The following is a 24,367-nucleotide window of genomic DNA, read 5'->3' on the forward strand; positions in this document are numbered from 1 at the left end:
GAATTGCTGTGGTTTTTTCTACCACCTGGCTGAGCTAGGACAACTGTTAAGCCAGGACTTCTACCATCTGTCCACTGGAGAGCCCACGATGACTTGAGTGGTAGCGACCACTTCCCATCTACCGGTCACTATCCCAGCGCTATTCCTCCGCACGTCTACCATGATGGGCTTTAAAACAAGGCAGATTGGGAACCTTTCACCTCTGCTGTCACTGTTGAATCTCCCCCACGTGGTACCATAGATGTGGTAGTTGAACAGGTAACTAGAACAGTTGTTTCTGTGGTGGAAAACAGGATCCCTTGTTCCTTAGGGTGGCCCCAGCGAAAGTCAGTACCTCGGTGGTCGCTGGAAATCGCTGAGGCCATTAAAGAGCGTTGGCGAGCTCTATAGTGACATAAGCGGCACCTTTCCCTAGAGCACCTAATAGCTTTTAAACGGCTCCGTGCCCGTGTTCACCAGCTTATAAAAAGATGGAAACAGGTGTGTTGGGGGAGGTACAACTCAATCATTGGATGCATACGTCGCCTTCCCAACACCAGATATCTTTGTGGGTAGCAGACCCCGACAGGTGTTACTGGCATTAACATCAATGGCGTGTTGTCTACCAATGCAAATGCAATTGCCAAGCACTTTGCTCGAGCCTCCACATCAGAGAATTATCCCTCAGCATTTCGCACCCTGAAATGACGCAGAGAAAGGAAAGTCCTCTCATTCACTGAATGTCACAGTGAACCCTATAATGCTCCATTTACAGAGTGGGAGCTCCTCAGCATCCTAGCACATTGCCTTGACACAGCTCCTGGGTCAGATTGGGTCCGCAGTCAGATGATCAAACATCTCTCATCCGAATACAAGTGACATCTCCTCGTCATCTTCAACCAGCACTGGTGCATGGCATCTTTCCATTGCAATGGCGGGAGAGTGTGATCATTCTAGTGGTCAAACCGGTAAAAACCTGCTTGATGTGGATAGCCGTTGCCCCATCAGCCTCACCAACTTTCTTTGTAAGCTGTTAGAACGTATGGTACGTCGGCAGTTGTGTTGGATCATGGAGTCACGTGGCCTACTGGCTCCATGCCAGGGCGATTTCTGTTAAGGTTGCTCTACCATTGATAATCTAGTTTCCCTTGAGTCAGTCATCCAACAGCCTTTTCAAGACGCCAACACCTGGTTGCTGTCTTTTCTGATTTATGAAAAGCTTAAGACACGACCTGATGACATCATACCCTTGCCACATTATGTGAGTGGGGTTTCTGGGGCCCCCTCCCGATTTTTTTTATCCTAAATTTCCTATCACTCCATACTTTTTGTGTCCAAATTGTCCCCCCCATATCCAGGAGAGTGGGGTCCCGCAGGGCTCTGTATTGTGTGTGTGTCTATTTTTGGTGGCCATTAACTGTGTAGCAGCAGCTGTCGGGCCGTCAGCCTCACCTTCTCTGTATGCAGAAGACTTCTGCATTTCGTACTGCCCCTCCAGTACTGGTGTTGCTGAGCGGTGCCTACAGGTAGCCATTCACGAGGTGCAGTCATGGGCTCTGGCCCATGGCTTCCAGTTTTCAGCTGCGAAGTCATGTGTCGGCATCGTACCGTTCATCCAGAACCAGAATTTTACCTTAATGACGATCCACTCACTGTAGTGAAGACATATTGATTCTTAGGACTGGTTTTTGATGCCCGATTGATGTGGCTTCCTCATCTTTGTCAGCTGAAGCGGAAGTGCGGCCAGCACATCAATGCCCTCCGCTGCATACGCAACACTGTCCGGGCTGCAGATAGCTCTACGCTGCTGCAGCTATACAGAGCCCTTGTTCAATCCTGCCCTGACTATGGGAGTCTAGTTTATGGTTCGGCAGTGCCCTTAGCGTTAAGTTTACTTGACCCAGTGCACCACTGTGTCATTAGACAGGCAACAGGAGCTTTTAGGACGAGTCTGGTGATCAGCGTCCTGATGGAGGCTGGAGTCCTTCCATTGAAGGTTAGGTGTACACAACTGCTCACCAGTTATGTTGCACACATTAATAGTTCTCCTGAGCATCCGGATTCCCGTCCCCTTTTCCCATCCACGGTGGTTAATCTCCCACATCGGTGGCCCAGGTCTGGGCTTAAGATTGCAGTTCGTGTCTGATCTCTTCTGTCTGAAGTGGAGTCCTTGCCTTTACCACCTATACTCAAGGTCCATTCACATACACCTCCATGGTGTACACCTAGGCCGAAGCTTCGCCTGGACCTTTCACATGGTCCTAACTACTCAGTTAACCCTGCAGCTCTCTGCTGTCACTTCCTCTCGATTCTTGACATGTACCAGGACCATGAAGTGGTTTACACTGATGGTGCGATGGCTGATGGGCATGTTGGCTTCACGTATGTTTCATGGACTACATATTAAACAGCACTCCTTGCCAGATGGCTGCAGTGTTTTCACTGCAGAGCTGGCAGCCATTTGTTGTGCTCTTGAGCACATCTGCTCATGCTCTGATGAGTCGTTTCTTCTGTGTACTGACTCCTTGAGCAGCCTACAAGCTATGAACCAGTGCTACCCCTGCCATCCTTTGGTAATGACCATCCAGGAGTCCATCTATGCCCTGGAATGGTCCAGTCGTTCCGTGGTGTTTATGTGGACCCCAGGCCACGTTGGAACCTCAGGAAATGAATTTTCTGACAGGCTGGCCAAACAGGCTACATGGAAACCGCTTCTGGAAATCGGCATCCCTGTAACTGACCTGCGATCATTATTACATCGCAAGGTATTTGTTTTGGGAGACGGAATGGCATAATCTCAGTACGCACAGCAAACTGCATGCCAATAAGGAGACTACAGATGTGTGGAAGACCTCCATGCGGCCTTTCGCAGGGACTCTGTGGTTCTCTGTGGCTCCGCATTGGCCATACGAGGCTAACAACATGGTTACCTCCACCATTGCGAGGACCCACCTCAGTGTTACTGTGGCTCATATGTCATCTGCATCTTGCTGGACCGTCCAATTTTAGCCGCTCTGCGCCAGACTTTTAACCTTCCCAGCACCCTACCTTCGGTGTTGGGCAACAATGCCTCGACAGCAGATATAGTTTGTTTTATTCGTGAGGGGGGGGGGGGGGGAGGTGGGTTATCGTACCATCTAAGGGTGGGCATTTAGCCTTCTCCCTGAGGTCGCCACCCTCCCTCCATTTTAACTCTGTCGCACTTTCTTTGCATTTGTTTGTCTTGGTGGTCGTCTTTTCCGTACATGGGTTCATCTCGCCTTGTCTTTTTGGGGTGGACATTTTGTATCGCAGAGTGGCTGGCTCATCCTCTTTTATTATTGTGACCAGCCAGCCCAGACCATATGCTCTATGGTTTTAATACGTTCTTCTACTTTTCCTTGTGGTGTATGTTTTCCCCATTTTTTGTTCATTCCATTAGTTTTCTTTTAGGTGTGGTGTTGGGTGATTTTGTACCTTGAGCTTTGCTTGCATCAAGAAAAAGGAACTGATGACCCTGTAGTTCAGTCCCTTTATACCCCAATCCAACCAATCAGATAAGCACAAGCCAGATAGTCAAGTGTCGGATAGTTTAGAGTTTGCTGCATTACTCTTGATAAAAAGTATCTCCTTTCTATTGATAAAATCTCTCCTTTCCCCACAGCCATTGTACGTTCTACTTCCTATATGATAGGCTTGACAATACACCTATGGAGAAACTGCCTAACTCCACAGGTTCTGATCTTTCTGTATGGTGTCCTCTAACTACAATGCAATCTTAAAAGGCATGCTGATTTTTTTACATGAAAGCTCTTAAAGCTTTTTTTTTTTTTTTTTAATGTTATTTTATACATTATTATTCTTCATGTCTGCATCCCACAGCACTCTGCTGCTAGAGGGCTCCAAATTGTAACATTTAACATAACTGTGTTGGTGTGTAGTGAGAAACAGCCTGTTGTGATAGAATTTTGAATTCAAAGAGTTCGTCCACATATGGAGGGAGCATCCTTTCCTTCATCCTGATAATGCCAGATCTCACAAGAATGCTAGGACGTCTGCAACAATCCAATGCATTAGTTTCACTGTCTTCGATCATCCTCCAAACGTTCCTGACTTGGACCAATCTGATTTTCATCTGTTTGAAGAACTTAGAGTATGTTAAAGGACAACTTTGATAGTGATAAAGCGATGCAAGCAGAGGTGAGGTTGTGCCTATGTAAACTTAAGTCCAACATCATACAGTGAAAATATCAACAAATTGGTCTTGTTAGGAGAAATGTGTATGTCACCAAACTTGAGAAAATAAATGTAGACATGAAGAATAAAGTCTTACAATGTTAATAATATTTTTCTTATTTATAAGGCTTTAAGAGTATTCACATTAAAAAATTCAGAGGTATTTCTTTTCAGCACACCCTCGTTCATGGAGGTGCGTGCCATTTTAGGTAATAGTGTTCCACACTACTACCTGTTTTCTCATCAAGAGGAATGAAGACTTGATTAGATGTCATCCCATCATGTTCTACAATGCCCAATTGTTGAATGTTGACGGGCATCTTAAGCCTGGTGTACTATGGAAAGCAAACAAGCATGAGTGAATGAGCATCCTCTCCAGTGTAAATGGTAGGCAAGTGCTAGCAAATATCATTTGAGTGTGTTCAGATTACATTCTGAGCAAACCATCTAAAGGAAGCTCACATAATCTCTACTTCAGCACACCACTGAAGGGATTAATCTGCTGCTTTTCATGTGAAATGATCTTGTTATTGAACATGGATTCCAGAAGAGGATGTAATGTTGCTAATCCATACATATTATAAAAATGTATTTATGTATGTTCTACATCTCTGGCCCAGTTGCAACCAAACTTGATGCACGTATCAGTGTTGAAATCCTCACTGTAGGGTAAGAACCACCTATCTACCAAAAGGGAGGGGATGGGGGCAAAAAACCATTATTCAAGAATGAGAGCACTTAGAGACAAGCTTTACGCATAATTTCACACATTTACAAAACTTTTATCACTGCCGACCTCCACAGAATGGTGAAAGGAGAAAGGTCTATTACTTAAATTTTCCCTGTTCATACATTAAAACTGCTACATAAGCATGATGTTTTAATTTGTTACTTGTTTTCTACTTACCGTATTCTTGACTCATTTTGCAGGTAGTATTCACATATACTACTGAATGTGCCTAGAAAAATATCATTGTGTTCAAAAATGGCTCTGAGCACTATGGGACTTAACATCTGAGGTCATCAGTCCCCTAGAACTTAGAACTACTTAAACCTAACTAACCTAAGGACATCACACACATCCATGCCCAAGGCAGGATTCGAACCTGCGACCGTAGCAGTCACGCAGTTCCAGACTGTAGCGCCTAGAACCGCTCGGCCACCGCAGCCAGCTATCATTGTGTGACACACAGATATGACTTCATAAATAAAGAGATGTGTGAAAAACTGCTGCATCATGCACAACATTTTAATTTATTATTTTTTACTTCTTTTGCTGACAGTAGCCACATATACCACTGGGTGTACCTGTAATATTGTATCATTGTACAACACATAATTCAAGACATGTGTAATAAACATTGAAATGTGTGGAAATGAAATTGCTTCGCTAGAATACAGGTGAAAAATGTGTGCAAATATGCGTGAAATACATTAAATATATTTGACGTTTGTGTATGTGAGCAAAGCCATGAGTAAAAAGCCATTCCTGAACCCCTGGAATGATTTCAAACAAACTTGGTACATACATTGCTTATAATCTGGAAAGAAATACTGTGGGGGTAAGACTACCAGCCTCCTATTGGGGTGAGTTTGATAATGTGGAGAGAGGAGGAAAAGGAGAACAAGGACAGACAATGAGGAGGAGGAGGGAGAAGAAGAAAAAAGAAGGGCATCGATATGTGAGAGGGGGAAATGGACAGAGGAAGGAGAGAGGAGGAGATGCACAGACAGCAGGAGGGAGAAATAGGCAGAAAAAGGGGAGGAGAAGGAGAAAAAGCGGGCAGAGGGAGAGGAAATGGATAGATAGAAGGGTGAAGAGGAGACCCACAGAGGGAAGGAGGGGGGAGAGGAAATTGATGGAGGAGAATGAAAGAAGAGATAAGAGATGGACTAGCAGAAGACTGGAATAAATACATACACAGGCTGTGATGGGTACTTGGCTAGTAAAAAAATATAAATATCATAAGTGCATATGGGATGCAAGAAGTCCACTGAACAAACTGCCAAACAAAAATAAATGTGAATAAAATCTATTTTGAACTTAAAGTAAATAAATTTTAAACCTTTAATCCTAAATGAGACCACTCGCTGAGAGGTAGAAGTGTTGAGTCATCAATAAGCGCGCACACAAGACGAAAAACTTACTAGCTTTTGGAGTTATCCTTTGAGCTGGAGAGCACACGCACACACATACCTATGCTCTTACATGGTGCCGACTAGGCTCTACAAGAACTTTCCTACTACATTAAAAATTAAAACTAGTGTTTTAAACATCTTTAGCCACCCTGAAGAGGACTGCTGCATACAATTGTTTAATGGGGATGGTCTTCCCTACATACCATTTGTGGGGGTACAGAAATTCTGGAGTTTTAGTTTGAGGAAATTCCCATGAATATCTGCTTTGTTTTAAATTTCAGTACTCTCGGCATGAGCAAACATTCTACACGTGGCTGTGAAGTAATACAAAATATCATTAAATAAGGTTTTTGTTTTTTGTCAGTGACTTAATCATGTATTAGAATAAGTTTCTGCCTAAAGTTTGTAATTAATTTTGACATATTCATTGGGCTTTGTGCAGTGTTGTAGATGCAGTGACATATGCTCTGACATTGTGTAAAGCAGAGAGATCCAAACACCTTCCATTGTTAGACGGAATACTTCAAGCAGAGGTCTTCCTTGCAAAAATGAAGTGTTGTGTAAAAAACTAATGTCAATTGGACCGGAGAGAGTCGGTCATTTGAAATCATTTAAGTTGACAGGGTCTGTGTACTTATATGCTGCAGTAAATCTGTTATACCCAAGACCTTAGCTACTGACTGAAGTAAGCATGAGTAACATAAGTATGTCTGCATTTTGCAGATTAAGCTGGATAAGAGTTCTGCAGGACTAGAAGACATACAATTTTATCCTACTAAACTCTCACACATCCTAATTCAGTTGTTACGTGACAACCAGTATCACAACTGAATAGTAAGGAGCAGAAATTAGAAAAAAAAATTAATAAAACTCACATTGCCACAGGCAAACTGAAGTCATGCCAGAGACAGAGGCTGTGGATTGAGGATATGCATTCAGCAGATAGGAGATTGTAACAGAGAACCAAAGGAAGTGAAAAAAAAACCAAAAAACAAAAAAAATATTCATTAGCTTGTCAGACATGATGCAAGAAACTCACATACACTCTCTCTCTTTTTCACAAGACCACATAGCAAGACCTGACACAGCAATTAACAGATTATTAAGTGAACATGTGGAAGACATTCATTATGAACAGAGCCTTGAATCATAGCCTCACGTTAGCTCCCGTTAAAAACCCCAGTCAGTCAGTCATTGGGATCAGTGCCATTCACAGTAATAGCACTCGAATTCCATGATCACAGTACTGTAGGGAAACTGTGATAGATGCACCAGCACAGTCTATGAAGAGCTGGAGATCTATTCAAGATGATGGCCTTCACCTGATGAATTTCATGCTGCTGGCTGCCTACCATATGCTAATGGAGAAACTGACTGTCTTCCAACACCACGTCGCAGAGTGCTGCCAGTACTGAATTTAAACACAGAATCCAGCAACTTGATCTGTTGGAGGCCACATTCCTGTTCAACTCTCGGGCACCTCCATGTGTTGAAAACTATTAGGCATAGGGAGGAAATCAACTGACCACACAACTACTGACACTAGGTAAATCGTGGATAGGTCATCAAGAGTCACCGTAGAACTCGAAGTGGGACCGAGGACACTCCAGCAGCCAACATGAGGATCATTGTGTGCTGGGCAATGGCCACACCTGCCAGCTGGCAACCTTCTGTGGTGCAAGGGTTGCTGACATCATCTCATGGGCTTGCAGATGGAGCTGGATAAGAAAAAAGCTGAGGCTGGTGTGGAAGAACTAAGTCTTCTAAACATTGTGAATAATTGACTGAATGTTAATTATGTTTTACTAGTGTCACACATGCTTCACAGGTTACCAACAGCTGTCCTGACTTCACACAGAGGGGTCTCTGCTTGGCGCTCTGCATTATACTGGAACATTATTGACCACTTCAGAATTAAGATGACTACGGAGGTGTGGCTGTACAGAAAGCAATTGCCTTTCCTATTCTGGCAGGTGATTGACAGGCAACAGTGAATCAGCAGCTTATACCCAGGGATTGCATTTTTCTGTTGCATGTGGGCTTGCCAAGGGTGTTCAGACTATACTGCAAAAGTTTTGCTGGAAAGCCCTCGCACAGTCCCGATCACTCCCCATATGATTTCAATATTCTTGGAGCCCTGAAAAAAGAGAAGTTTGTGGCTGTAGATTTGTTTTGGATGAAGAGGTGCATGTCTGGCTACAATCATGGTTCGGTGGGCAACCACAAGCATTATTACATGAAGTTATTGCCGTCTCTTTTGATGATGATGGGATGAATATATTAACCATTATAGTGATTACTTTTGAAATAATAAACAGTTTGTGTTTTCCATCTGTCTCGTTTTCATGTGACTGCCCCTTATGTTATCTTGTGAGGGCTGCATTTTGCCAGCAGCGACTTATTTAGAGCTTCCGTTTCATCAGTAAATTGATAAATATCAGAGGCTGGGGATATAATAGAGAGAGATAAGCACTATCTTTGGTTTAGTATACACTACTGCTACAATTTCAGAAAGTTGCCTCTTGCAAATCTTCCAACTATTCATGTTACATATTCAGTGTTGGAGGGATTTTTACAAAAATAGCAACTCCCTCATGTGTACGTAGTGTCCTGCTTTTGAATTTCTTCCTCAGCTGCAATGCGAAGCATATGTGCAAGGTTTTGAAACAATGCTAAAGCAGGCAATTCAGTGATAAGTACATTGTCTCCAACCTTGTGTTAAAATTCAGACATCTATATTTTGCTTTTCCTACACCATTTTGCTTATTTTGTCAGAAACAGGGCACCCACCATGCAGAATAATCCCGTCTAAATGTCACATCATGGTTAAAACTAGCACAGTATTGACTAAAAGTGTGGTGCCAATTACTATAGTCAGATTAAAAAATGTTGGCAGTTCTCCCAGGTCCAGGCACAAACAGGGATTACAGCCTTGCCAGTTCTAAGCATCAGTTGCAGTATGCGCATATGTGTGGTTTGTGTTTGAAGAAAGCTTGTATCCTGCAAATATGTCTAACAAATCGAATAAAAATTCACTAAATAACTCACTGTGAACATGTTTAATCCACATATTGGATAAGACATTCACAGCAGAGCTCTCAGAACCCTACTGAGCACTCATTGGCTGTTGTAGAATGCATGACGTAGGTGCAGTGACAAGCAAATCGCTGTGAATGGTGATGAATTGTTGGTGAATGCTTGTATTAATTTCCATGTTGTCTGATGTGAACCAGGCTTCGGGGGTTATATTTGGTAACACAAGAAATGTGGGCATAGGCTTTGCAGTGCTGGTGGAACATCTTTCTAAACTTGTAGGAACAGCAACAGAATTGTCTGGATGATGATGCAAGTGTATTGTGTAATGTACAGTGTTCCTGAACACCCAATTTAGTCTTCCTAAGCTGTTCTGTTTTCAGTATAAGAACATTAGCCCAATTTGTTATTCCCACATAAAACTTATTTTAGGATGAATGTGTATTTATGCGAGCAATAGCCCTGTAGAGCAAATTACCAGTAACCAATGAAATAATGCTGCTTCCTATTTCTTAATCCAAAGTGGTTTTTTATGCATGAAGTATACTTAAGAGTTGCTATTTGTTGTATTATAATAGTCACTTTACAATTATAACTTGTAACAGGTGTTTGTATGATAAGGAAAAGCTCTGAGAAGTACTGTTATTGAGAGAACAGAGCACAAGTCACTTTTAAAGCAAATTGCTATATGCCAAATTATGCAGATGAATCTAGAGGTGGCTGGCTTGACTCCTGAATGTTTAGCTACAATAGGAAATTCATTATAAGGATGTATATGCACTTAATATTTCCCAAAGTGTGTGTGCATGAGATTTCAGAAGTTAAGATATCTTTACTCCTTTTCTTATTCCTATTAGTGATGTTTAAAGGAGGGTTGTAATTTGAATTTACTTTCCATTGTTCACATGCAATAACTTTGTTTCAGATGCCAATGAACCTGTTTATAATGTACATGGCAGGAAATTCCATTTCTATATTTCCAATTATGATGGTTGGCATGTTAATTGTTCGTCCAGTAAAAGCCCTTTTCACCATGCAAACAAGTAAGTCATGCAATTTAATAACATACAAACCTTAAAAATCACTTGAAGTAGCAGTAGTTTGTTGGTGCTAAATGTTGTGGTATGGGATCCAAAGGTCTCAAGGCTGGCAACCAGCAATCTCCCAGATGCGCTCAATAAACGACACACCAGGTAGATGGTTGGTTGATTTGAGGAGGAGGAGGAGGGGGGGGGGGGGGGCAGCAGAGTGTTGTAAGAGACAAAAAGAGTTCATCAATCTGTTGGTCAAGGGTTCAGTCATGTCCATCAGGAACATGACTGGATAAGGGAAGTACATAGCAGTGGTAAAGGAGAGACACTGAAGGTAGTACTGATGCCAGGGATGTAAGACACACCAAGTAGATTAGGTGGGCAGGGAAGCAGTGGCACCAGTCATTATTTGCCACATTTAGCATTATCCTGCAGATAAAAAGCTTGTTGAATTATCTGATGAAGATGCAGTTCTTTGGTCTGTAAAAACTTCTTGATAAAATGGTTGCTGCTTGGATTTCTCTCAACATCTAAGAATCAAGACCAAATATTGCATCCATTAGTATTCAAAACAATTATCACACGTAATTATGGAGTACTGTGTCATTTGTGTGACTGGATTCTTTGCCGGCCGGAGTGGTCGTGCAGTTCTAGGCGCTACAGTCTGGAACCGAGCGACCGCTACGGTCGCAGGTTCGAATCCTGCCTCGGGCATGGATGTGTGTGATGTCCTTAGGTTAGTTAGGTTTAAGTAGTTCTAAGTTCTAGGTGACTGATGACCTCAGAAGTTAAGTCGCATAGTACTCAGAGCCATTTGAACCATTTGACTGGATTCTTTATTTTCCTGTCAGAAACAACACAGTTCATAGTTATTGATGGAAAATCATCGAGTGAAACAGGAACAATATTTGGCATTCCCAAAGGAAGTGCTATGGCCCCTCTGCTATTCTTATCTCTATAAATGATATGGGAGACAATGTGAACAGCCTTCTTAGATTGTTTGTAAATGCTGCTGTCATTTATCATCTAGTAAAGTCTTCAGAAGATAAACACAAATTATAAAATGATCTAGACAAGATACCCGTATGGTGTGAAGAATGGCAATTGTCCCTGAACAATAGAAAGTGTGAAGTCCCCTATGTAAGGACTAAAAATAATTCATTAAATTTTGGTTACATAATAAATAAGAAAAGTTTAAAAGTTGTCAGTTCAACTAAACACGTAGAGACTAGAATTATGAAAAACTTGAATTGGAACCATTACATACATACATTTCTCTCTTTTAAAGACAAATGTGTTTCATCCAGCATCTCTCTATCTACAGCCGTATGCTTTGTTTTACACATATTATGCAGTAGTCTGTTTCTTTACTCTTTACTGTGAGTGTATACATGGATGGTCTCTCCCATCATGAACTATTCTACTTGGTGCATATCTTGCAAGTGCATGGTCAACTATTCCTGTACACCCAAGCCACATTTCTTCTACATGCTCCTCTCCAGAGTTAAACATTTTGGGTTCCTTACTGAGATGACACAACTGCCTCTGTAGCTAGTTTGCTGAAAATATGAATCCTACGTGGTTTAGTTACCCTTTATACTTTGGTAGTAATCATTGTTGCTATATAGCATCACAGACATTGGTACCAGTTTTTATGTAGACATATTCAAGAGGCCAGGTCTATTTGTTGCTAATAGTCTCAATATATATTCACCATAAGTGCAATTCCAAACATTCTGTTCTAGGTAGTTCTCAGAAAACACATTTTGTAATGTTTCACAGGATGTCTTCTGACACTCGCTGCTTACAGAATGTAATTTCTCAATTAATTGTTGGATGATAGTCTTCTCCAATGATTGCAGTATGTTTGGGAAGTTTGCTGTTACATTGGGAAGTGAATCTGGTGGATGATACTGAAGAACCAGAGCACAGTGGGGGTTTTTGAATTGAGCAAAATTTGCCTCCTAATAATGGGTCAGAAATGTACCGTTGTGGAGCCACAACTGTGAAACTACAGCCAATCAGTGACAATGCAAAATTATGTGTTTTACCTGGCTTTCCCTGCTAATACCTGCCATGTTAAAGGCACACTTATTGGTTAAATTAGGGCAAGATAATTCTTGAAGCTAGCAGAGTTCCTAGCTATATTCAGTAATGATACACCACTGTTTACATGTGATTGGTAATACCATAATGCCATTACTTTATCAAGATGATAAGCAGCAGTATCATGACAGTGCTTCAGCAAGTTACTCAATATGTGCTGTGATGATGTATAATGTTTTTAAGAACGAATTATGAAAGCCCCAAAATTTAATTTTTGCTGTCAGATAGAAGAAATAAACTCGGAAGTAAAAGAGAACAGAAATTAAATGTTATGCCATAAAGTTTTTGGAAACTCTATTTTATGCCAAATGTTAAGTGTCTGCTTCCAACATTGCTACAGTGTTGACAGCCCCACAAAAAAAGGAAAGAAAAAAACTGGCTCTCACTCTTTGAACATTCTTAGTGTGTTGTAAAAGTTTGTCGCCATTTCAAAAATGTCTAGAATGAAATTTTCATTCTACAGCGGAGTGTGCGCTGCCCTGCCCTACCTGGTAGAGAAGTTGCCCACGAAAGGCAAAGGTCCCGAGTTCAAATCTCGGTCCGGCACACAGTTTTAATCTGCCAGGAAGTTCTATTTCAAAAATTCTTGCAACCCGCTCTTCACACACAGATTTCTGCACACTAGTCTAATGATTAGCAGTAGTGTGTTCCACATTTGCTAAGAGTTGGGAATCATGCTGGGACTGTTTTGAGTTTTGAAATTTTTCAAGAACTTCACTCTGATTAATTATACCTACAGTTTCATGATTGATTGAGGGTAAACTTTTGAGTAATATGTACTCATGTTACACAATCGATTGAAAAATATTATCAGCAATAGGAAGAAGAGGTGGTTGCAGAAAGAGAGACAGCGTGCAGTGCCTGTAAGCTGCTAAAAGTTAGAGGAAACTTAAGAGATAGTAAACTTGGCAAAGAAATTTGTAAATTTATTCCAACACAAGTATACAAATGTGACATATCTCTGTATTTAGATGGGGAGAAGGTAGAACAGTTCAGCCATGCTGGCTGAATTTGATACACTTATTGTTACAAGATATATCATTTATTTTGATCAGTTTGCAGCAAACAGCATCTTCACAACTACAACCAGTTTTATGCCAATGGTGAAACAGTTTTTACATTCATTACTGTTATTCTGCCCATGAGTGATGTTCATCTGATTCTTTAACTGACTGTGCAGAAACATGGTTACAGACCTCTGATAGGACAAAGCAAAACATTCTGTATTTTGTTGAAGGCTACTAATGCGGTGGTCAAGATGTTCAGTTGCATATATTACAATTACTCCTCTACCCCCCAGGGGGTCCACAACTCTTTTGTGGATACGTGCGTAGCGAGCACGGGACCCCGAGCTAATGTGGCCCTCCTTCCTTTCCGGGCTGCATACCTTCCTTTTCCGCATCCTTCCCTCTCCCCCATCTTCGCCCCGCCTCCCCTCACCTCTGGCTCTTTCCTTCCCTTTCTCCTCCTCTGGGAATATGGTTTGTGCCTACGTCCGGAGACGGACACTCGTAAATGTAACGCATTCTTAGCCTTATCTGCTTGTATGTCTTTATCCTTCCTTCGTCCTTCCCTTTCCTTACCTCTTCTCTTTACTCTTTTCTCCGCTGCAGCGTTTGAGACGTCTCCTCTTTCCTTTCCCTTTCTTTGTTTTTCCCTTTCTCTTTCTTCCTCCCTGTGCGTGTCTGAAGGCCGACCCACGCATTTTTGTGCGTAGCCGGTGACGGGCTAACGCGTAATTCCCTGCCCCGGGTAGACAGGTAGGACACGTACGTACCCCCTGGTAACGGCCAGGCCCAGGGAGGGGTGATAACCCAAGCTGATACCTTCCGAAAGTGCCGATTGGTCCCTCCGTCCGTTTGTCGGGAGGTGTGACCTGAGGTGTGAACAATCACCTAAGGCGGGAGTGCCCTCAGAGAGGGCCCCCACAAGGGAGGAGCGCGCCATCGGAGACGCCGGTAATCATGGGGGAATCTTCCGCAATGTTTTCCTCACCTTCCACTATGTCTGCTCACAAGCGTAAGTTCACTGAGTCTCAGCCACAGACAGTTCTTCCATCGTTGCCACAGTTCCTTGTTGTTTCTCGGTCTGACGAAGGTCACGACTTCTCCACGGTCAACCCTTTCATTATTCAGAAAGGTGTCGACGCAATTGCAGGTCCTGTAAAGTCTTGTTCCAGATTACGGAATGGCACCCTGTTGTTGGAAACAGTCAGTGCCATCCAGGCACAAAAACTGCTGCGTACTTCACTGCTCCACACCTTCTCTGCCCGGGTTGAAGCGCACCACACTTTAAATTCCTCACATTGAGTCATTTATACACACTCCCTTGATGGATTGTCTGACGAAGAAATTCAGCACTACCTGTCTGACCAGGGCATAACGGCTGTTCATAGAGTTATGAAAAGGGTTGACACGAACATCATTCCAACCCTCACTGTCTTCTTGACATTTGACAAAGTTCAACTGCCATCGAAAATCAAAGCAGGCTATGAGATAATTTCCGTTCACCCTTACGTCCCAAACCCTACGCGTTGCTATCGGTGTCAGCGGTTCAATCACACCAGCCAGTCCTGTTCCAATCTGGCCAAATGTGTTACGTGTGGCAAGGATGCCCATGAGGGTGCTTGTCCACCTCCATCCCCTCGCTGCATCAACTGTATGGGTGACCCCGCTGCTTCCTCTCGAGATTGCCTCGTTTTTAAGGATGAAAAGCTCATCCAGGAAATCAGAGTGAAGGAAAAGGTGTCGACCTTTGCTGCTCGAAAATTATTCGCCAGTCGACACCCACCGTGCCTCAGACAGCACTGTCCTTGCTTCTCCTCTGCCAACAAAGGAGGCGGCCACACAGGCTTGCGACCTCACCTTTAGTGCCAAGGTCGTCAGATCGGCCAGTGCAAAGGTAGCCCGTTCAACCTCACCACTTTTGCCAGCCCACTCTCTGGTTCACCCTTAATCGGGTTCTGCTAAATCTCGATCCCAAAAGTCAGACACAAAGACTTCGAAAAAAGAGCATACTCGTGAAGATTTTTTACGTACCCCGACTTCACAACCATCGGTTCCTCCTCCATCTAAATATCATATTTCCAAGAAGGCTACAAAGAAACCCAGTTCATCTCCTCCGCCAAGGCATGTCCCATCTACAGCATCACCTGGCGGAAATCGCCCTTGGCCGTCTTCTGTGTCGCCGAGGCGCACTGCTGGCGGCCGATCAACCGGCCAATCGCTGGTGGCAGGAGCTGCTCCTGAACAACCTATGGATCAGGATCTTCTGCCTTCGGCTGAATGCCATTCCATGATGTCGGTCGCAAGCTCTGAGCCGTCGTTGAGTTGACAGGAACCTTGGTCACATTCCTCCATTTTCTGTTCACCCTATGTCCATTATCCACTGGAATATCCGCGGCATTCGAGCCAGTTGGGATGAATAGTCAATCCTCTTACGATCCTACTCGCCGGTCGTCTTCTGTCTTCAGGAAACAAAGTTGCGTCCCCGTGACCGCTTTGTTCTCACCCATTTTCAGTCCGTCCGATTTGATCTCCCCTCTGTTGAAGGCACTCCAACCCATGGAGGACTCGTGATTCTTCTCCATGATACTCTCCATTATCACCCAATCCCGTTAAACACTTCCTTCCAAGCTGTCGCTGTCCGTCTTTCCCTTTCTGGATATAACTTTTTTCTTTGTACTGTATACATTCCATCGTCCACACCAATGGCACGAGCTGATCTCCTTCATCTTCTTGGTCAGCTTCCACCCCCCTATTTGCTGGTTGGGGACTTCAATGCCCACCACCCGCTTTGGGGATCTCCACATCCTTGTCCACGTGGCTCACTATTGCTAGACGTCTTCCACCAAGCGGATCTAGTTTGCCTCAACACTGGGGTCGCTACATTTTGGTCTGCCTCCAGGACAAATTTATCTCATTTGGACCTTTCGGTCGGTACTGTTCCGCTAGCTCAGCGCTTCGAATGGTTCGCCCGTGATGATACACACTCGAGTGACCACTTTCCATGTGTCCTTAAATTGCAACCTCAACTGCCATATATGCGCCCGCGACGCTGGAAGTTTGTCCAAGCCGATTGGACACTTTTTTCGTCTCTAGCGACATTCGATAACCGTCACTTCCCCAGCTTTGACGATGAGGTCACACATATTACAGACGTTATTCTTACAACTGCGGAACGTTCAATACCACGAACCTCCGAATTGCCCCAGTGCCCCCCAGTTCCTTGGTGGAACGAGGCATGCCGTGACGCAATACGTGAGCAGCGACGTGCTCTTCGCGTTTTCCGCCACCATCCTACTTTGGCCAACTGTATCCGCTATAAGCAGTTTCGTGCGCGATGCCGTCGCGTCATCCGCGATAGCAAGAAGGCAAGCTGGAAATTCTTTATTAGCTCATTTAACACCTTCACTCCCTCCTCGGAAGTTTGGAGTCGGCTTCGACGGTTCTCAGGCGCGCCTAGTTTCTCCCCGGTCTCTGGGCTCACTGTCGCGCATGATACATTAGTGGACCCCGTCGCAATTTCTAACTCATTGGGTCAGCACTTTGCTGAGATTTCGAGCTCTTCAAATTACCTGCCAGCGTTTCTCCCGAAGAAACGTGCAGCGGAAGTGCAACCTCTTGCTTTCTTCTCTCAAAATCACGAAAGCTATAATACTGTTTTCTCCATGCGGAAACTCCAACATGCACTCTGTTCTTCTCGCTCCCCCGCCCCAGGACGGATGGTATCCACGTCCAAATGTTGCTGCATTTATCAACCCATAGTCTGCGTTACCTCCTTCGCCTTTACAATCGAATGTGGACAGACAGTACTTTTCCCAGACGATGGCGGGAAGCTATCATCGTTCCTGTTCCGAAACCTGGAAGGACAAACATCTCCCGTCTAGCTATCGCCCCATTTCTCTCACGAGTAGTGTCTGTAAGGTTTTGGAGCATATGGTGAATTACCGTTTAGCTTGGTGGCTGGAATCCCACAGTCTTCTAACACCTGCCCAATGCGGTTTCCGAAAGCATCATTATGCAGTTGACCGTCTTGTTGCTCTCTCCACTTAGATCATGAACAATTTTCTCCGGAAACGCCAAACAGTAGCAATATTTTTTGATCTGGAGAGAGCATACGATACCTGTTGGAGGACAGGCATCCTCTGCACACTGTTCTCTTGGGGCTTTCGAGGTCGGCTGCCCCTTTTTCTTCACGAATTTATGGCAGAGCGCACATTTAGGGTGCGGGTGAACACTACTCTCTCCCATACTTTCTCCCAAGAAAACGGGGTACCCCAGGGCTCCGTGCGGAGTGTTGTACTGTTTGCCATTGCCATAACTCCAATTATGGATTGTCTCCTTCCTGATGTCTTGGGCTCCCTCTTTGTGGACGATTTTGCGATCTACTAGAGCTCTCAACGGACCAGCCTTCTTGAACGACGTCTTCAAGGATGTCTCGATCGCCTCCACTCTTGGAGCATCGAAACCGGCTTCCATTTTTCTCCCAGTAAGACCGTTTGTGTTAATTTTTCGCGACGTAAGGAGTTTATTCCACCTTCCTTACATCTAGGACCTGTCAACCTTCCGTTTTCAGACGTCGCTAAAATCTTGGGTCTTATGTTTGACAGAAAACTGTGCTGGTTCTCCCACATTTCCTCTCTTTCGGCTCGCTGTCTGCGATCCCTCAACACCCTCCGTGTCCTGAATGGTACCTCCTGGGAAGCGGACCGAGCGGTCCTTCTCCTCTATCGCGCCTTAGTGCGCTCAAAATTGGACTATGGAAGCATAGTCTACTCCTCTGCTCGGCCGTCTATTCTTCGGCGTCTCGACTCTATCCACCACCGTGGATTACGTTTAGTGTCTGGAGCTTTTTACACCAGCCCTGTGGAAAGCCTTTATGCTGAGACTGCTGAACCTCCGCTGTCCAATCGGCGAGCAGGCCTTCTGAGTCGTTATACTAGCCATCTGTCTTCCATGCCTGCTAATCCAGCCCATGACATTTTTTTCGACGCCTCCTTCGATGTAGGGTATGCAGGCTGCCCCTCCTCCCTACTACCACCGGGAGTCCGCTTCCGTCAACTGCTCCATTCTCTTTCCTTCCGCTTTCCTAAAACCTTCTTGACAACTTGGGGTACAGCACCGCCTGGGCTCCGTCCCCGGATCTGCCTGCTCCGTGACCTTTGTCGATTTCCCAAGAATGGTACGCCTTCACTTGTTTATTGTCGGGTATTTGCTGCTCTATGTGCACAAATGGCGGAAGCCACATTTATTTACACCGATGGCTCGAAAACATTGTTAGGTGTAAGGAGTGCCTATATTGTTGGCGACATCCCAAATCACTTTCGGCTTCCCGACTAGTGTTCGGTTTATACTGTGGAGCTTTACGCTGTTCTCCAGGCTGTCCACTACATCCGCCGCCATCAGCGGCTACAGTACGTTACCTGCTCAGATTCTCTCAGCTCTCTCCTCAGTCTCCAAGCTCTCTACCCTGTCCACCCTCTGGTCCACCAGATTCAGGACTGTCTGAACTTGCTCCACCTGGGGGGCGTCTCGGTGGCTTTCCTCTGGCTCCCGGGACACGTTGGTATCTGTGGAAATGGGGCGGCCGATATTGCAGCCAAGGCTGCAGTCTCTCTTCTTCGGCCAGCTATTCAGTCGATTCCCTTCTCCGATCTACGGAGCGTTTTATGTCGTCGTGTTGTTCTTTTATGGCACGCACATTGGTCGACACTTCCCCATAATAAATTGTGGGACGTGAAAGCTCTTCCTTGTGCTTGGACCTCTTCCTCCCGAACGCGTCGTCGGGAGGAGGTAATTTTAACTAGACTCCAGATAGGGCACTGTCTTTTTAGCCATCGACATCTTTTAAGCGGCGATCCTCCCCCACTCTGTCCCCACTGCTCTCAGCTGTGGACGGTAAGACTCCTTTTAATTGAGTGCCCCTATTTTAATCCGTTACGCTCCTGTCTACAGCTGTCGCCTGATATATCGTCGATTTTAGCAGATGACACGTGCTCAGCAGATCGCGTTCTCGAGTTTATTAGTGCCAGTGAAATGACGTCAGTCATTTGAAGCTTTTTTTGGGGACAACCAACCCCTTTCTGTAGTGGATTTTTAAGCTTTCCTTCTGCTTTAAGTTTCTCCAATTTTTTGAGTTTCGTTCCCATTGCTGCTGATTTCCATTTTCGGTTTTTTACTGTTTCCTAAGTCACGGACCGGGCGCTAATGACCATAGCAGTTTTGCGCCCTAAAGCCAAAAAAATAATAATAAAATAAAATTAAAAAAAAATAAAAATAAAAATAATAATAAAAAATATTACTCTTCTAGTGGGTATACTTTTAAAAATTAATTTTGTGAATTTAATAACATTCCATATTGATGTAACGTTCTTATAAACGCAACTAATGGTTGGTAGGGAAAAATTTTAACTGCATTCATTAGCATTTTGTTCTTCAGGCCTTGGATTAGGACTATGCCTTATTTTGATTCTTGATGATATTTTGATGGTGTCAGGTTCTCACTGCTTTCCATGCACCGTTCCCGTATCCATACTTACTGGTATTTCACAAAGTGGAAAACATAAAATGAACTGGAGTGCAGCAAGACATTTTTCAAAACTTGTAGAGGAGTACACATTGTGCTGCAAGACTAACACAGTCAAATTAGGGTTAGCACAAATGATAAACTAATAAGATTTGTGAAACAACTTTATTATATAGCTTGACCAACTGAAGCTTTTGGCTGGAACACTGATGCAATGTAAACACACATTTTTGAAACAATAAAGACCATGTTTCTCCTCTGGAGTAGTGAATAATAAAAGTAGTTAATAATTTTATATTTGTCATTCAGCAACAAGTGATGCATGCAACAGCTATTGAGTAATAAATAAATATATATTTAATGTTTACATTCATGTTTCCAATATTCATATACAAATTATAGTTTACTGTTTGAAACTTTGAAGTAATAAAATTAGTCATTGCAATATTTATGATATAAAGAAAGATAATTTTGTTACACACTAAACAAGTTGATAACTAATTATTCGGTTAGTCTGCAGTGAAAGAGGCAGTTTTGTAAAATGAGGTACGTAAGAGCTCCAGTTTTTTCTGAAAACAAAATCCAGTAGATTGCAGCTGGACTGCATGTGATTAAATGATCCTCCTTTACTTTAATGGTGCAGAGCATTACACAGTCAGCCAATTTGCCTTCATTTTAAAGTTAAGGTATCAAAATTTCATGTTCATCAAAGGACTAAAATTGTGTTTTCTTTTGCCAGCATTCAAAATGATTGAAGGTGATCATGCAGTGGTGCAAAAATTTGCATACCTACTTGGAAACATAGTAAGTGTTGCTCTGGCACTTTACAAGTGTCACTCAATGGGACTGCTACCATCTCATGCTTCTGACTGGCTAGCTTTTGTGGAACCTCAATTACGGATGGAATATTCAGGAGGAGGAATACATCTTGCATAAACACTCATGAAAGTGTAAAAATTCTGTGTATATTTATCCTTAATTTGTATATAATATTAAAACACACAACTAAAAGATAACTGTTAATACATCTATGTATATAATCTCCTAAGTGTTTGGAGGACCTGGGCTGCAGGTGAACTTTCTGTTGGCAAGAAATGTTTGCTCTGCAATTCAGTCTTCTCCCCCTCTCCTTTCCTTTAAGGCATTACCTGCAACAAAACACAATTTAGTAGTGTTACAAGGCAAAATAAGGCTGATTATTACCCAATTTAAAGTGCAAGTTGTAGGGAAAATGTGACATATTTGCTTATTCAGGGCTTCAAAAAGAAACACACACTGACACTAACTATAACACTTTCTTCAGCTAAAATATACTCAGTTGGATACAAGGGTTTCTTCATGAGGCAAAACTCAACACACACATATTTAAAGAAACAAATAGTCATACTTAGCATTCAGAACATCTAATTCTTTCCTCACAGAGGAAAGAGGAATTCTTTAGGGAAGGAGTGTCCCACCTTTTGTAAGGACAAAGGTGAGGTGTCTCAAAGGTCAAAGATAATATACTGGTAAACACTTTGGACTGAAAATGTCAAGGATGGAGGAAAGTGGCAGGAACAGTGCAGTAAACGAAGTTGAAAAGGAGATACAGCAAATATGAAGTTTAATGGAAGTTTAGAAAAGTCACAAGCTGCAAGGTTGTTTGAGTTTGAGATCTGCAGCAATACTGCAGTTTTTCCTTCTGAAAGTTAAGTATTGGCTGACCATTGTCTGTTTGCATTTTGTTCTCCAAAGCTGTATTAACATAAAACAGCTGAAGAGACAAAATAGTCAGATGAAAGTTGCAAGATTCCCCCACTCTCCCATTTCTGGAGAAATGAGAGGATGTTGTCATGTCAAATGGTGGCATACACTTCTTGTAAATGCAAAAACACAATGTCTAAATTATGAGATAGTATGAAGTAATTGACTACAGCAGGCTGTTCCAGCCTGAGTGCCCACCTGCACAGGGGAATAGACATGGGCAAACAGATGACATGTGGGTGGGAAGCTGAGCCACAAAGTACACACAGAATGGTGTGCAATACAACTTATCAGCACTCAATGAGCACAAGTCCGTTATAGAGGGGCACATGGAGATTGGTTTCATACTGGGACCCGAGGCCTTTAAATTAAATGAATAACAACTCTTGTCAATTCACAGTCCTTTGAAAGAACTTGTGGAGGCCATATGTCTGACAAACTGAATTACTACTAATAAAGGCGAAACGCGTATGGCAGCACTAAAATTGTGTTTTATTCAGTTGCTGTCAGACGGTCCATAAGTAAAAATTATCAATATGCCGTAATGTTACATGCAACTGAGCAAGATAGGACTACAAAAGTTGAAGATGTTACTACTATCCAATATCACTCTTGACACAGAAGGAAATTCTCCATAATAGGCTCAGGTCACCATCACAAGAACACACATTTTTCTCTTACTGCTAAAATTTTTGAGCACCCTGATTCACTCAGATATTAAGCAAATCCAGAAATGCATGAGACGAAAAATTGTCCTTCATTAACAGGACTGAGTGGTTGTAGTCACATCTTCTTATTATGGTGCCTCTCGAGTTACTGCTGTAATTACACAGGGTGTCTATGTGGACAAGAAAAAAAATTCCCAGATTTCCCGGTTAAAAACACAATTTCTCCCGGATGAAATTACGTATAAAGCGGGTGAAAAAACATCAGTGTTAAGTAACAGTATACTTTCCCTCGGAGCTGTAAAACCTATCAGTCCTTTGAATCGTAAAGGTCTTACACCGGCGGAGGACGTCCCAGCACTTTAGGAAACTAAATCCAGGAGAAACAATGCGTTCGGAAAGTTGTTTGATGCGAGACAATATACACAGAGTTTATTTTCGTATTGCGAAAGTATATACACAAATTCTACAAATTACAGCACGGTAGCTTCCGAAAATAGAGATTGCGTTGAGGGATGCACTTTTGTCAGCCAGTCATAGCTCATGTCACGTGATCTCGCTAGTGAATGATGGCAGTTATTCAGAGCACGAGGCCTACGAGAAAGACAGGCCACGGTGCATACATTACGAAGGTAGGCAGAGCTCGCTCAACTCAGCAAAGTGCGTTTCTACACCGGTTAACTCGTAAGTAGATGTGTATGTATGAACAAGAATTGCATCATCTATTGGCATCCACTGTTATTAGTCCTACAATGATAGGAAGTCCGTAGGCCTACTAACAGGCTCTAATTTGGCAATTAAAATCGTGCCATAATGATTATCAGTTGCGTAGAAAAGTCGAAGTGTTCTGGCATGAAGAGACTTATGACATTGCTCAGTAACACATTATGCACATATTTTTGAAGGTCACTTACATTTTTTGCCATCAATTGCATAATTTATCTATGAAAGAAAAACATTAAATATGAAGACTAACTTGAAGCTCGGTATTTTTTTACGTGTGTTACACGTTAAGTCATATCAAATACGAATGTGCCGGTAAAATTTTAAATAGTAGCATAAATGACTTATCTTCTGGGCCCGACATTCTTCAAATGGCTGATCCTCAAAGTGTTAGGTTTTGAATGAGAATTATAACGCCCTGTGATCTAAGAAATTCACTGCACATTCTCACACATAACCTAAATCGTCTTGCGTGGAAATTTACTTTGAAAGTAACGCATCTCAAGCCACTATTCGTAATATTTTCTGGTGATCTGTTAGAAATGGAAACAATTGTGACGTCACGCACATCGAATGCACGTTAGTTGTTACGGACGTACTGCATAATCTTCGACCTAAAGCCTTTGACACTTTTCAGTGTCGGCAAACTGGTCTGTGCATTGTGTAAATTACCCATTTTCTATGCAACTAAACTTTTATTTTGATGTTATTCTCTGATTTATGTTTCATTGCTGCAGTATTATTCAGCAGTAGTGGACTAAAGTTCTTTGTCAGCGTATCAGATCTTACACGTCAAACCTACAAAACTTTAACTGAAATCTAAAACAATGGAAAAATCCCGGAATTCTAAAAAATTCCCGGGTTTTTCCCGGATGTCCCGGGCCGTATACACCCTGTTACAGTATGTTTAAAAATGAACATACAGCAAACTCTCCATTATCATGGTGAAGGGTATACCATTTGTGGATTATCCACGCATAGCCTGATGATTTTACCACTGGAAGGTGATGTGGGTTCCAATCCCACCGTCTGACATCTCTCAAATGTTTTTTCCATTGTTTCCCACATGAATAAATTCTAGTCCAAACTGAAGCCAATTTTTAGCAACAATCAGTAGCAATGTTTGCTTAGTGGAAGAACAATTGAACAACAGAGCTCAATGTTACGGAGAAATAACACAGCCCTGTGCAACATAGTGAACATCAA

General features: G+C 42.9%; 1 protein-coding gene and 1 long non-coding RNA gene across 2 annotated transcripts in view; one reads left to right on the forward strand and one right to left on the reverse strand.

The window, feature by feature from the left end:
• LOC126236324 (ER membrane protein complex subunit 4) overlaps positions 1–21,046 on the forward strand; it is a 60,861-nt gene extending 39,815 nt beyond the window's left edge. The window contains exons 3-4 of the mRNA XM_049945540.1: positions 10,292–10,409; positions 20,770–21,046. Of these exons, the coding sequence (XP_049801497.1) occupies positions 10,292–10,409; positions 20,770–20,966 (315 nt within the window). The 3' untranslated portion in view covers positions 20,967–21,046. The remainder of the gene's footprint in view (positions 1–10,291; positions 10,410–20,769) is intronic.
• Positions 20,976–24,367, reverse strand: part of LOC126236325 (uncharacterized) — an 88,798-nt gene continuing 85,406 nt past the window's right edge. The window contains exon 3 of the long non-coding RNA XR_007544894.1: positions 20,976–21,178. This is a non-coding gene — a long non-coding RNA (uncharacterized LOC126236325). The remainder of the gene's footprint in view (positions 21,179–24,367) is intronic.

Source organism: Schistocerca nitens, chromosome 2, assembly GCF_023898315.1.
Source record: "Schistocerca nitens isolate TAMUIC-IGC-003100 chromosome 2, iqSchNite1.1, whole genome shotgun sequence".
NCBI classification, from domain to species: Eukaryota; Metazoa; Arthropoda; class Insecta; order Orthoptera; family Acrididae; genus Schistocerca; species Schistocerca nitens.